Here is a 15137-nt window from a genome sequence, read left to right on the forward strand (position 1 = left end):
TATCCATTCACCAACTAATGAACATTTTAGTTTCTTTGCAGTGTTTGGCTATTATTAATATTGCTGCTAAAAATACTAGTACATGTCTGCATGTAGACACTTGTCTTCATTTCTCTTATGTCAATTCATAGGAGTAGAAATGCTGGATCTTACATTAAGTTTCTATTTATCTTTATAGGAAAACACCAAAGTCTTCCAATGTGGCTGTCCTATGGATTGGGAGACTCAATGATGAGAAGATGGTAATTCACATTTTTGCTTAAAAAAATTTAAGTATAGGTGCCAGTACTGTGTGACATAGCAGGTTAAGCTCCCACCTGCAATGATGGCATCCTGTGTGGGCATTGGTTTGTGTCCCAGCTGCTTCATTTCCAATCCAGCTCCCGGCTAATATGCCTGAGAAAGTAGTAGAGGATGGTCCAAGTGCTTGGGCCCCTGCACCCACGTGGTAGACCTAGTGGAAGCTCCTGGCAGCTGCTGGGCGCAGCCTCAGCCTCTGTAGCCATTTGGGGAATGAACCGGCAGATAGAAGATTTTCAAATTCTGCATTTCAAATAACTTAAATAAATAAATTTATTTAAAAGTCAAAGAGTTATAGAGAGAGGACCACACACACACACACAGAGAAAAGGGAGGCAGGGAGAAGAGAGAGAGAGAGAGAGAGAGAGGAGAGAGGAGAGAGGAGAGAGAGAGAGAGAGAGAGAAAGAGTTCTTCCATCTGCTGGTTCACTCCTCAAATGGCCGCAACAATCTAGGCTGAGCCCGGCTGAAGCCAGGACTCAGGAGCGTCTTCTCGTTCTCCCAAAAGGGGACAGGGGCCCAAACACTTAGTCCATCTTCCACTGCTCTCCCAGGTGCGTCAGCAGGGAGCTGGATCTGACATGGAGCAGCCGGGTCTAGAAGCAGTGCCCATACGGGATACCAGTGTCACACACGGCAGCTTTACCAGTTACTCCACATGCAAGACCCAGATAAATAAATCTTCTAAAAAAATTTAGATACATACCTCCTCATTTGGTAAAGACACATATACACGCTTGATGAAACGCCTAAAAAAAGGATTAAAACAATTTTAGAAAAATAAGTTTTAATTTAAAGGTAACTCAGATCAAGCAGCAAATGATAGGAAAAGGGCTTTAAGTATAATATAGGGTACCTGAATGTATTTTACTAGGTATCAATGTAAAAAGATGGTTTTAATTATCCTTTTAAAATTCTCTAGCTTGGGCTGGCGCCGCGGCTTACTAGGCTAATCCTCCGCCTTGCGGCGCCGGCACACCGGGTTCTAGTCCCGGTCGGGGCGCCGGATTCTGCCCCAGTTGCCCCTCTTCCAGGCCAGCTCTCTGCTGTGGCCAGGGAGTGCAGTGGAGGATGGCCCAAGTCCTTGGGCCCTGCACCCCATGGGAGACCAGGAGAAGTACTTGGCTCCTACCATCGGCAGCGCGGTGCGCCGGCCCCAGCACGCTGGCCGGGGCGGCCATTGGAGGGTGAGCCAATGGCAAAGGAAGACTTTTCTCTCTGTCTCTCTCTCACTGTCCACTCTGCCTGTCAAAAATAAAAATTTAAAAAAAAATAAAAATAAAAAAAAATTCTCTAGCTAATGTTTAAAACTCCTTAATTCAATGCTATTGGAATTAAACTAATCATTTATATACATGTATGCTTTTAATAGCAGTAGTGCTTACAAGCAAAAAAATAAAGTGAAATAAAGAGATTTCTACAGAACAACTAAAATTAAAAAGGCTAACAGAAATATGAACTTTACCATCAACAATCTAAGAAGCATTTGTAGAACTAAAATACATGAGGTGCTGCCATAGATGGCAAAACGTATACTAACAAAGGCAGATATACACAGGATCTGCACAGCAGAGATGGACATGGCTCTCAGAATTCGGTTTTCCAAGGGAAACAGATACAGCAGATTACAATGCAAAATTAAACCAACTGCCCACGTTCAAACAGATAATGCCTAGCTAGGACCTTCAGACTATGTGAACCCTACTTGGAAAGGCAAGGCTGGCTGAACAAACAATCTCAAACACACTTTATCTCTGTAAGAAGGCATTTAAGTCTGGCTGGATGACAAGCTGTCTAGTTGTGATGACCACTAATTTTTAGCTAATGAAAAATAAAATCAACCCTATCTCTTATTTACATACACATTTACTTCATTACCAGGTAAGTGCTGCACTATGAGTTAGACTACCTGTTAGCCCAGGACATACAAAGAGATAACTCAACATATTTTCTCAATCTCTTATTTTCTTACCCTTTCCCCTAGGATATCCTTCTAAAACTAGATTTACCAGAAATAAGCTCTTAAAACACACACACACACACACACACACAGAACTGTACTCATTAAAAAGAAAAAGCCAAAATGAGGAAGAACAAAACCCACAAAAAACAGAAGAATATGAACAAGAAGACTTTGCATACAGATTAAAATAATGACCAAGTATATTTCCATGAAATAATTTCCATGAAATAAAATTAAGAAAATATCTTTTTATGAAACAAGATATCAATGAGGCATGAGCTTAAGTAAATGACATACAAAGATTCAGAGAAATAAGAGAAGATGATAAATAATATAGCACAGGTCAGGAAAGCAATGAAAAGAGAACTACAGAAAAAAAGACTACAAAAGTAGAAATATTACAAAAGTGGTAAAACGGAGAGCAGATACTAACCCATTAAGAAAGAAAAGTAACAGACTTGGGAAGACAGGATATAACATAACAAAAAAGTTTAAGAACTTAATAGTAATAGTATTATGGAAGCCAAAAAGATGAAATACAATCATAATTTATGTGCAAAAGGAAAAAAACCAGGCAAATAAACTAAAAAAAAAAAATAGCATTCAAAATAAATTTTCCCAAAGAAATTCTAAACTATCAATTTAAGAAGCATTAAGTCCCAGGGAAAAGAAACAAAAATCAATCAATAGATTTTTCAAATAACTGGATTTCTATGACTAAAAATTATATCTAGCAAAAAGAAAAAAATATGTTAATCTACAGATGTGAAGCAAAATAAGCCTGGATTCAGAATTTTATACTTTTGATGCCCAATCCTAGGAACAATGGAGCAAAGTTACATTCGTTAGGAAAGAAAATCAACAGCGAAAATTTTATGCTGAGTCCAATTGTTTTTCCAGCACCAAGGGAATAAATTTGCTGAAACATATCCAACAGTTCTCATGAACCCTGCTTTGACCAGCTTCTCATGAAGCCAAATAAAAGATGCTAAGAAGCAATTTTGGAAATTAAAGATAATTTAAATTAACCCAGCATCAGAGAGTAATTTATCTAAAACCATAAGGTGAAGACCAAATTTTCCTTATGTCATGGTGGATCTGGTCTAACCAGAGGCCAGAAATAAAATAGGAAAGAAAGTAACATAAATGTGTGGCATGAACATGTGAGTAAATATGTCCTTAACAGATGTGTGAGCTTCCACATCCATCTCCCTACCTGAGAACAGCCTCATCAAGCTCTTGTGGCCTGTTAGTTGCACCCATCACAAGCACTCTGTCATCTCCAGCAGACTGTACCTACAAGCCAAAAAAGTTTTTCTCAGTACTTTTAGATAAAGAAAAATATAATAAGTTTCTTATATTTCTATTTTGGGTCACTCAGTAGGAAAATACACATGCAATAACACTATTACATTGAAAATATCATCGACACTTACACCATCAAATTCTATTAGAAATTCAGTTTTTAGACGTCTACTAGCATCGTGCTCGCCTTCTCTTCTTTCACACAAAAGGCTATCAACTTCATCTACAGCAAAGACAAGGACAGACTTTAATTAAAGGTCAAGCCATGTCATCACCTCAGCTTAATTTAGCTTATTAATATTTAAATATTGGGTCCTACAGAATTCTTAGTTTTTAGTCATACCTTCTTTAAACCTTTTATTTCTGAATAATCATTCCTATCATTTCCATACAGGGAAATTTCACAAATATTCAACAAAGTTGGCAACCAAGGTCTCACCTATAAAAATTATGGAAGGTTGAAGTTCTCGAGCCACAGCAAAAAGAGCTCTCACCAATTTCTCTCCTTCTCCCACCTAAAGGAAGGCATCATATACTGTTATACACATAAAATACACATAATAAAATATACACATAAAATCTAACAAAATCCAAGTCTTTTAAATTTCATAATTGAAAATCTAGAACCTAGGAATTTATCTTCTTTGCAGCAAGGAAAGATTTGTTTTGAGAAATTGGGGAGAGGGGAAGGGTGTTAATAAACTGTCCCTTATTTTAGAAAACACGCTTTTCCCTTAAGCATGGGTTAAGCAGATTTTTTTCAACTTAGTATTTTATTGGTGTTATTATTTTTTAAGATTTTATTTACTTATTTTGAGAGGTAGAGTTACATACAGAGAGGGAGAGACAGAGAAAAAGGTCTTCCATCTGCTGGTTCATTCCCCAAATGGCGCAATGGCCCGAGCTGAGCCGATCTGAAGCCTGGAGGCAGAAGCCTCTTTCAGTTCTCCCATGTGGGTGCAGGGACCATCTTCCACTGCTTTCCCAGGCAATTAAGTAGAGATGGATCAGAGGAGGAGTAGCTGGGACTAGAACCAATGCCACAAGTGGAGGTTTAGTCTACTATGCCACAGCACTGGCCCCATTATTTTATTATGTTTTAAGGACATTGATAAGCAGTTTAAAAATTGAAGTATATTTCTGTTTTCCTTTATCCTGCATTCCTAACATTTAAGAGTGGGATTTCTTAGGTGAAACTAGTGAACAAAGGGAAGGCTAGGGCAAAGAAATGCTACACATACTCCTTAAACTCTAGAATGCAGGGTATGTTTATAGAAGCAGATAAATTGGATTGTTTGCTCCTAAACCAAAACTGCTCTACTAAGAACATCCTAAAAACTCACTTTCACAATACTGCTGTGACAAAATATTTCAAAGTAACAACTTGCAAAATCTCACAGGGGAAACAAAATGTGATGAGGAAAAAGTATTACTTCATAGTTACTTAACTACTTTATAAAATCGAGAAAAGATTCCGCATTGTGGCACAGTGGGTTAAACCACCACCTGTAAAGCTGGCAATTGATCTGAGTGCCTGTTCCAGTCCCAGCTGCTCCACTTCTGATCTACATCCCTGCTATTGCACCTGGGAAAGCAGGGAAGATAGCACAAGTACTTGGGCTCCTGTCACCCATGTGGGAGACCCAGACGGCGTTCTAAGTTTGTGGCTTCGGCCTTCCCCATTCCTTGGCCATTGCAGCCATTTGGAGAGTGAGCTGGCAGATGGAAGATCTCGAGCTCTCTCTCTGTAACTCTTTCAAATAAACCTTTAAAAATAATAAAAGATTCAACCTTTCTCTCTTCCTTTCTCTCACTGTCCACTCTGCCTCTCAAAAATAATAATAATAAGATTCAACTTAGCAGACAGAATACAAAAGAATATTATTTTATCAGTGTCTGTTATTACTAATTTTTCAGTTTAGTACTGACATGTTGAAGACCAAACCTCACAAAAATTTTGTAGACTGTGGAAAACATTTATGTGAATATCAGTTAAAAATTAATCATAAACAAAATAATACTTTAAAAACATATGAACTAGGCCGGCGCCGCGGCTCACTAGGCTAATCCTCCGCCTTGCGGCGCCAGCACACCGGGTTCTAGTCCTGGTCAGGGCGCCAGTTTCTGTCCCGGTTGCCCCTCTTCCAGGCCAGCCCTCTGCTGTGGCCAGGGAGTGCAGTGGAGGATGGCCCAGGTGCTTGGGCCTCTGCACCCGCATGAGACACCTGGAGGAAGCTCTTGGTTTCAGATTGGCTCAGCTCTGATCATTGTGGCCATTCGGGGATTGAATCAACAGGTGGAAGACTTCTCTGTTTCTGCCTCTCTGTAACTCTGTCTTTCAAATAATAAATAGATAAATGTTTTTTAAAAATCAAAAAAATATGAACTAAGTATGCTTGTAAAGATTTAACTACAACTGTGTGTAATCATTTGGATAAAAATCATACATATAATGCTGATGACAGAAGCCAAACACACACAAAACACTCTCTGATTACATTGACATTGCATCTACTCAAAGGCAAATTAGTTTTGCCTCTGATGTTAGTAGTGTAGTGGTTGGCAGAGAGAAGAGTAAATGCAGAGAGAGAGGAGGGGACAGCATTGTGGCGTAGTGGGTAAAGCTGCCGCCTGCAGTGCCAGCATCCTATATGGGCGCAGGTTTGAGACCCGGCTGCTCCACTTCTGATCCATCTTTCTGCTATTGCCTAGGAAAGCAGCGGAAGATGGCCCAAGTCCTTGGGTCCCTGCACCTGTGTGGGAGGAAGCTCCTGGCTTCAGATCAGCGCAGCTCTGGCCGGGTGGCCAATTGGGGAGTGAACCAACGAAAAGAAGACCTCTGTGTCGCTCCCTCCCTCTCACTGTCTGTAACTCTACCTCTCAAATAAAATAAATATCTTAAAAAAAAAAAAAGAGCATCTTATATGATATTAAACAATGCCTTCTTTTATGTCTTCAAAAACAAGATCATATCTGAGGTAAAATATTCATTCTTATCACATTGTAAGCATACTGACAAACTGGAATGAAACCACAGGAAGAGAACTCAGGTAATACCTAATCTAAAAGAAAAAAAAAGTAGATACAACATTAAGTTACTATATATGTGGAAGGATATATAAGATTTCTGCACACTGGTATATAAAAATTTTAAAATATTGCATTTTAAATTTTTTTTTTTTTTTTGACAGGCAGAGTGGACAGTGAGAGAGAGAGAGACAGAGAGAAAGGTCTTCCTTTGCCGTTGGTTCACCCTCCAATGGCCGCCGCGGCCGGCGCGCTGCGGCCGGCGCACCGCACTGATCCGATGGCAGGAGCCAGGAGCCAGGTCCTTTTCCTGGTCTCCCATGGGGTGCAGGGCCCAAGCACCTGGGCCATCCTCCACTGCACTCCCTGGCCACAGCAGAGAGCTGGCCTGGAAGAGGGGCAACCGGGACAGAATCCGGCGCCCCGACCGGGACTAGAACCCGGTGTGCCGGCGCCACTAGGCGGAGGATTAGCCTAGTGAGCCGCGGCGCCGGCCTTGCATTTTAAATTTTAAAAATATTTTTGAAATATAAACTTGCCTCAAGATATGTAAGAGGCATCACAGGACTGGGAGCTAAAATCATGGACTTAACATGGTTTCAAAAACAATAAATATGAGAGAAAATACTTCTGAAAACAAGTATGGATAAAAATGAATGGCTCTCTGATTATGGCCTGAGAAGGCAGTGGAAGATGGCCCAAGTGCTTGGGCCCCTGCACCCGTGTGGAAGACCCAGAGGAAGCTCCTGGCTCCTGGCTTTGGATCGGTGCAGCTCCGGCCATTGTGGCCACTTGGGGAGTGAACCAGTGTATGCAAGACCTCTCTCTCTGCCTCTCTGTTAACTTTGCCTTTCAAATAAGTAAATAATCTTTAAAAAAAAAAAAAACAAAAAACGAATGGCTATAGGGTGACAAGTAGGGTAGTTACGACACGAGTGGGACCTCCGCATCCCATATTGGAGTGCCTGGGTTTGAGACCTGGCTCCACTCCCAATTCCAGCTTTCTGCTAATGTGCAACAAAGCAGATGGCAGGTTATGGCTCAGCTACTTGTGTCCCTGCCACTCATGTAGAGATTCAGTTCCACTTTATCTCCTGCAGGCACTTGGGGAGCAAACCTCAAGATGGAAGATACCTGTCTGTATCTCTGTGCCTTTCAAATAAACAAAATACATTTTTAAAGTTTTTAAAAGAATGGTTGCTATAAAATATTGAATAAGGGCTCAAGTTCTTAAATCAGAATCCACTGGAGCTCAAATCCTAGTTTCCTCCTTCATGATTATGAGGTCCTGAGTCCATTACTGAATTTTTCTTCACTCCCTTCCCTTAATTGAGAAAACAGGTTACACAGCATATGCACCTCACATGATTATTTACTTATCCCACAAATACTTACTTAGTGCCTACTAACTGCCAGGTACTGCTCCAGGTACTCTGGACACAAGCAGTATCAAAGGCATGCAAATAGCTCCTGTCCTCATGGTGACTGCCTTCCAATGGAGGTGACATTGATACGGGATATAACTGAAATAACTTTATCATATCAATAACTATGATAACTACAGTATCACAAATGAGAGAAAAATGATTCTAGGAGAATTTTAAAGGGGTTAAGTTTCAAGGTCAGGGAAGGTTTGATTTGTATATTTAATTTTATTTGATATATAGCACTATGACCTTATTGTAGCTGAAATCCATTTTTTTTTTAATGATTAGTCATTTCCACAAAGACAATGATAGTGCTGTGGAAGACCAAATGGATGGGGGAGAACTGATAAATTTATTTACAATTCCCTATGTTGTAAACATTTAATCTACATACTATTACTAACTTGTAATGAGATTTATGTAGACAAGAACATGATGCCCTGTATTTATATTTGTATTCAGCAATAGCATATTAAAACAGATCAGATGTTCTTTTTGACAGGCAGAGTTAGACAGTGAGAGACAGAGAGAAAGGTCTTCCTTTCTGTTGGTTCACCCCACAAATGGCCGCTGAGGCCGGCACGCTGCGCCGACCTGAAGCCAGGAGCAACCAGGACAGAATCTGGCGCCCCAACCAGGACTAGATCCTGGGGTGCTGGTGCCGCAGGCGGAGGATCAGCCAAGTGAGCCATGGCACCGGCCTCAGGGAAGGTTTTAACATTTCCCCTGACCTCATTCATTCACCTGAAAAACGAATTCAAATAACCAGAAAAAAGTAGTGTTCCTGATAAAGTCCCAAGGAAGCAAAAAGTCTAATCATATTTGAAGAATTGCCCAGAGGTGAGAGGGGTTCTTAGCAAACAGATTTGAGAAACTATAGCTCCAATGGAAGTGTTATTTCTATGATATAGACAGTGGCTATTTTAGCACAATGACACAAAATACTCAAACGATTGCTGAAGTGTCGTTTGCCTCTTAAAAAAAATTAATTTGAAGGCCAGCACTGCGGCTCACTTGGCTAATCCTCCGCCTGTGGCACCAGCAACCCGGGTTCTAGTCCCGGTTGGGGCGCGGGATTATGTCCCGGTTGCTCTTCTTCCAGTCCAGCTCTCTGCTGTGGGCCGGGAAGGCAGTGGAGGATGGCCCAAGTCCTTGTGCCCCTGCACCCGCAAGGCAGACCAGGAGGAAGCACCTGGCTCCTGGCTTCGGATTGGTGCAGCACGCCGGCCGTAGCAGCCATCTGGGGGGTGAACCAATGGAAAGGAAGACCTTTCTCTCTCTCTCTCTCTCTCTCTCACTGCCTAACTCTGCCTGTCAAAAAAAAAAAAAAAAAAAAGTTAATTTGAAAGGCAGAGTTAGAGAGGGAGGGGGAAAAAAAAGGCAAGAGAGAGAAATAGAGATCCATCTTCCATCTCCAAATGACAGCAATGGCCAGGGCTGGCCCAGGCTGAAGCCAAAAGCCTGGAACTCCATCTGGGTGGCAAGACTGAAGTAGGGTGCCATCTTGCTGCTTTCTCAGGCACATTAGCAGGAAGCTGAATCAGAAGTGGAGCAGCAGAGACTCAAACCAGTGCTCATACGGGATGTGGGTATTGCAGGCAGCTGTGTAACCTGCTGTGCCACAATGCCTACCCAAGTCTGCCTTTCTTTAACTCACTGCCTATTAAACAACCTTGTATGTTTCTCCTATACATCAAATCACAGGGATAGTTCTGACCTGTCCCTAAGACGTAGATCTGCTCTTGGTGTGCTGTTAACAATTAAGTTTCTTTCTAAGCAAAGCTGAATACTGTGGCAAATTCACAGCACTAAAGCTACCCTCTGAGCCCCTTATGGAGAGAAACTGTCCCTAAACCATGTGATGACCAACTGTGTATCTCAGTGTACTCAAAGTCAAGTCAAGGAAATACATTCTTCCATCAGAGATTCACATTTCACTTTTTAAACAGATCTTTCAAAACATCTTCAACCATGAAGGTTTTGATAAGGGGCAAAGAAAGACTAAGACCATTGGGCAGCTACAGAAAAGTGAAAGAAAGGGAGAAAAAGACAAATTTGTGCAACACTATCTATTTTGCAGTTTTGCAGTATAGTTAATTCTATTCACACACTGGTTCTACACACCAAACTTCTCTCCTTAAGCCCAAGTGGCTCATAAGGTCAACGGAAAGTGAGCAGAGAAAGAAAATTAAATCGTAGTACAAAATAATTTAGAGAAAATGGGATGGAGAGAAGGTGGAGGGGGTTGATGCTTGGTGCAGCTGATGCTGCTGAGGATGCCCACACACTGCAGAGCCTCGGCTGGAGTCCAAGCTCTACTCCTGATTCCAGTTTCCTACTAATGTGCACCCTGGGAGGCAGCAGAGGACGACTCAAGCAACAGGTCCCTGCTACACTCATGGAAGACCTAGACTGAGTGACCTGCTCTCAGATTCAGCCTGGCTGAGCTCAACTCATCCAAGAATTTGGAGAGTGAACCAGCAGACAGAGGAGTTCCGTTTCCCTGTCTCTCAAACAAAGAAAAGAGGGAAGATCTGTCATATTTTATTTTAGAATCAGAAATCTAGTTCAAGCCCTACTTTTTAATATCTAGTGGTGCCCCTGAGATATCCACTTTACCTAAAGCTGAAATGGAAAGTGCTTGCATTTCTTGTGGGCTAAATGTGTTTCTGGTGTATGTGACCTGATGTAGAAACACATTCTTTGCAGATGATCAATTTACACTGATGTAACTCAGGTGGGTCCTAAGCCAATGTAACAGTGACCTTATAAAACGGGAAAATGTAAAGGCAAAGACAGGTATGCATACAGGAAGAATGCCACGTGGAGATAAAGGATCAGAGTGATATATCTGCATACCTAAGGACTGCCAAAGATTGCCAGAAAACCACCAGAAGCTACAAGAGAGGCCTGAATACATTCTCCTTCACAGACCTCAGAAAGAACTAACCCTGTCAACACTTTGATCCTGGCCAAGACATTTCTATCATTTAGACCAGCCAGTTTATGATACTGTATTGTTAAACAGCCCTATCAAACCAATACAGCATATGACACCACAATTCTAACTTTATCTATTTTTAAATTTATTTAAGTAGCACAGAGACAGACACACAGATGGAGAGACAGAGAGCTCACATTCACGGCTTTACTCCCCAAATGCCTTCAATTGGTGGGGCTGGACTGGGACAAAGCTGGGATCCAAAACAGATCTCCCAAGCAGAAGGCAGGAACATAATTACTTGAGCTACCACAATCTCCTAGGGTCCACATTAGCAGGAAACTGCAATCAAGGGATCAAACTGGAGATCAAATCCAGGCACTCTAATAAAGTACACATCTGGTATGGTAGGCATCTTACCTGCTAGGTCAAATGTCTACTCCAACATCTCTAACTTAAATGAGCCCAACAAATACATATGATTTCTTCCTTTGGAGACTGACTCGTGGGCCGGCACAATGGCGCAGTAGGCTAAGCCACTGCGTGTGGCCCTGGCATCCCATGTGGGTATGGCTGCACATATGTGTACCAGCTGCCCATCTTCTGACCCAGCTCTCTGCTATGGCCTGGGAAAGCAGCAGAAGATGATCTAAGTGCTTGGGTCCCTGCACCCGCCTCGAAGATCCAGAAGAAGCTCCTGGCTCCTGGTTGTGGATCTGCCTGGCTCCAGCTATTTGGAAGACCTTTCTCTGTCTCTCCTTCCCTCTGTAGCTCTACCTCTCAAATAAATAGAAAAATATTTTAAAAAACTGAATTTGCATCATATGTAAATAAAAGATAAGACTCACAGAAAAATATTTTTGTGAAATATTACCATTTATACTTAACATAGTGACAATGAAGTAGTATTTTAAAGCTTGACAATACTAAAAAAAGAATACTCACGTATTTTGAAGTTAAACTTGCAGCACTTATATTAAAGAAGGTTGCATTTGATTCTGCAGCTACCGCTTTAGCCTTTAAAAATTGTAATAGTAAATATGTTAGTTCAGTATCTTAAAAAACATAGCAACATTTCTAAGTGCAAGAAGAGATTCTCTAAAAATCTAAATGATTTAAAATTCCCAGCAAAGTGGCCATCAACACATTTCCTTCTCAGCAATGAGGAAGGGTTTTCGAAGAACTGGACTTCTTTCCACCCTCTTCTGAGAGACGGAAGAGAGGGAGAGAGGAAGAAAGGGGGAGAGGAGGAGGGGAGAGAGAAGGCTACTATCATCTTAGTTTGGAAAGATGGTTAGGAGAAGATAATCAGCTGTTTGTTTTTTCCCATCTAGAAGAGCTATGCAAAGGAAAGAGGCAGCCCTGATCCTGGTTTAAAAAAAAAAAAAAGTGGGGTAAAAGGATACCAAAACAAAAATCTGTGCAACACTGATTATTTAAACACAACCAGTAAAGCCATAAATAATAAAGGGTCAGAAAGCTATTCCAGTATAGTAAGGTAAGACTTCTAAGGTAACAATTTTAATATCTTACTTATGAAACTAATGAACATATACACTTAATTCAATCAACCAAAAAACATATTACTGAGGCTGACATGCATGGTTTCCCATGTATTCTTGCATTAAGAACTTAAGCATATCACAGAAAAAAAGCAAGCCATAAATGGACTCAGGAATAATATAAAATTTATATTATTTATTTCATATTATTCCTAATGTCTCAACAGAATATTCAAATTTGAAAAGAATTCTCACCAGCATTGTCTTCCCATTTCCAGGAGGACCAAACAGTAACAATCCTCTGGCAGGAGCTCTGAGCCCTGTGAACAACTTTAAAATACACACTTCAGTTCACAACCATGATTCTGGAGACCATTTTTCCTAAACATTTGAAGTATTGTCACATATGAAACACTGATTTTCAACAGCATCCTCCCAAACAGAGGTGCTCATGGCCTTAAAGGGAACACAGAAATAATAAGGTGGTATAATAATTAAGAACAGAAGAAAACAGGATGAAATTTCATCAAATCCTCAGTGACCAAAATGAAAGCAGAGAGGTTAAACAATACAGTCAACACTGGCCAGTTTGAAGACAGGTAATTTTCTCTTCATCAGAAATCCCATCAAAATAATACTTAGAAGTATGTAAATCTTGGAAATAAAAACAGGAAAGGAGGTAACATGGGAGATTTCTGAGTGAAAAAAAAAAACTTTGTGTAAAAAGAAACAATAAAATGTGGTAGATTACTTAGCAGAGTGGAGTGAACAGCTGAGTGCCTGCTTGTGAAAGGATTACCCAGACACAATAAGGAAGCTAATGGTAAAGAACACCCTGCAAGGAGCAGGCATCACAAAAACCACACCAACAGATCAACTCCTGTTCCTACTCTCCATCAAGAGCAGTCAGGCAGATACCAACCACAACCAAAGGAGTTTTATCCTCTAGACAAGTGGAACCACAGTCTAAGACTCAGGGACAGCAGGCACGGCAGGAGTCAAAGGTAGCACCAGGCTGAAAACACGCATCAGTGAAGCTCTATGTATACTCAGCTCTCTACCACACTGCCAGAGTGCCAAGCATGTTAGTATTTGGGGGAAAAAATTATGTCTGCATTGATTAAGGACAGGTGTTTTTAATCATTATTACCCAAAAAATACAGTATGGAAACTATTTACAAAACATTTAAATGGTATTATAAATACAATAGAGTTGATTTAAAGTATTGAAGATGTGTATAGGTTATATGAAAATATTATACCATTTTATTGAAGCTATGTAAACATTTGAGGACTTTGGTATCTGCAAGGGTTCTAGAACAATCTATAGACACTAGAGATAATTGTACTTTTAGGATGAAATGGCTAATGTTCAACTTCTTAGTACTTTTTTTTGAGTGGTTTTAGGTTTACAAAAAAATTTACAATGTACACAGTTGCCATATAACAACTCCTACCTCCTCAATTGTCCCTATTACTAACATGTTCTATCAGTGTGGTGCGTTTGTCTCAACTAATAAACCAATATTCACACATTATTATTTAAAGATTTATTTATTTGAAAGGCAGACTGAGAAAGAGAGAGATGGAGATTTCCCATCTGCAGGGTCACTCTCCAAATGGCTGCAACAGTTGGACCTGGGTCAGAATGGGAGTCAGGAGCCAGGAATCAAGCACTGTACCCTGGTCTCGCACATGGCTGGCAGGGGCCCAAGTACTCGGGCCATCATCTATTCCTTTCCCAGATGCATTAGCAGGAAGCTGGAATGGACATGGGGTAGCTGGCACTATGATGTGGGATGCAGACACACCAAGCAGCAGCTTAACCCAAAGTACCGTAACATTTACCTCTTACATTATTAGTAACTAACATCCGTAGTTTACATATTATGATTCACTAACGCATGGGTTTTGACAAATGTACAACATGTATCCACCACTACAGTATTGTACAGAGTAGTTTCACTGTTTTAAAAGGAAACCCATACTGGTGTCCAGCTAATGTGTCTGGGAAAGTAGCAGAAGATGGTTCAAAGTGCTTAGGCTCCTGCCACCAACATGGAAGACCCAGATAATATTCCATGCTTCTGGCTTCAGCCTTTTTCAGACATGGCTGCTGTGGTCATTTGGGGAGTGAAGCAGCAGATGGAAGGTCTGGAGTTCCAGGCTCCTGGCCACCTGGGGAGTGAACAAGCAGATCGAGGATTTCTAACTCTACCTTTCAGATAAATAAAACAATCTTTTTTTTTTTTTTAGGGTCCCTGTGTTCTACCTATTCATTCTTCCCCCATCCCTCCTCATGAATTTCTAGCAGTCACTGATCTGTGAGTGTACACTGCTTTCACAGTTCTGTCTTCTCCAGAAAGTCATCTGTTGGAATCACAACAGTATGTAACCATTTCAGATCAGCTTCTTTCATTGTACAATATACATTTCTTTATTTCTTTTCATGACTTGATAGCTCTTTTTATTGCTAAATAACATTCCACTATATGAATCTATCAGTCTATTTATCCATTCACCGAATATTTGACATTTTGCTTGATTCCAACTTTTGGGAATTCTGAATAAAGCTGCTAGAAACACATGTAGGTTTTCATATGTATCTAAGTTTTAACTTAGGATCACATGTTAACAGTATATTTATAGTTCTGTAAGAAATTCCCAGTTTC

General features: G+C 40.6%; 1 protein-coding gene across 4 annotated transcripts in view; it reads right to left on the reverse strand.

The window, feature by feature from the left end:
• The window catches only part of SPAST (spastin), a 68610-nt gene that overhangs the window by 13502 nt on the left and 39971 nt on the right, over positions 1-15137 (reverse strand). For all 4 annotated transcript variants that reach the window (XM_070069271.1, XM_070069269.1, XM_070069270.1 and 1 more), the window contains 6 exons: positions 12721-12795; positions 11909-11980; positions 4008-4083; positions 3700-3791; positions 3480-3559; positions 1007-1049 (listed from right to left, as the gene is read on the reverse strand). In XM_070069271.1, coding sequence (XP_069925372.1) covers positions 1007-1049; positions 3480-3559; positions 3700-3791; positions 4008-4083; positions 11909-11980; positions 12721-12795 — 438 coding nt within the window. The remainder of the gene's footprint in view (positions 1-1006; positions 1050-3479; positions 3560-3699; positions 3792-4007; positions 4084-11908; positions 11981-12720; positions 12796-15137) is intronic.

The sequence above is a fragment of the Oryctolagus cuniculus genome, chromosome 2 (genome assembly GCF_964237555.1).
Source record: "Oryctolagus cuniculus chromosome 2, mOryCun1.1, whole genome shotgun sequence".
Classification (NCBI taxonomy): Eukaryota; Metazoa; Chordata; class Mammalia; order Lagomorpha; family Leporidae; genus Oryctolagus; species Oryctolagus cuniculus.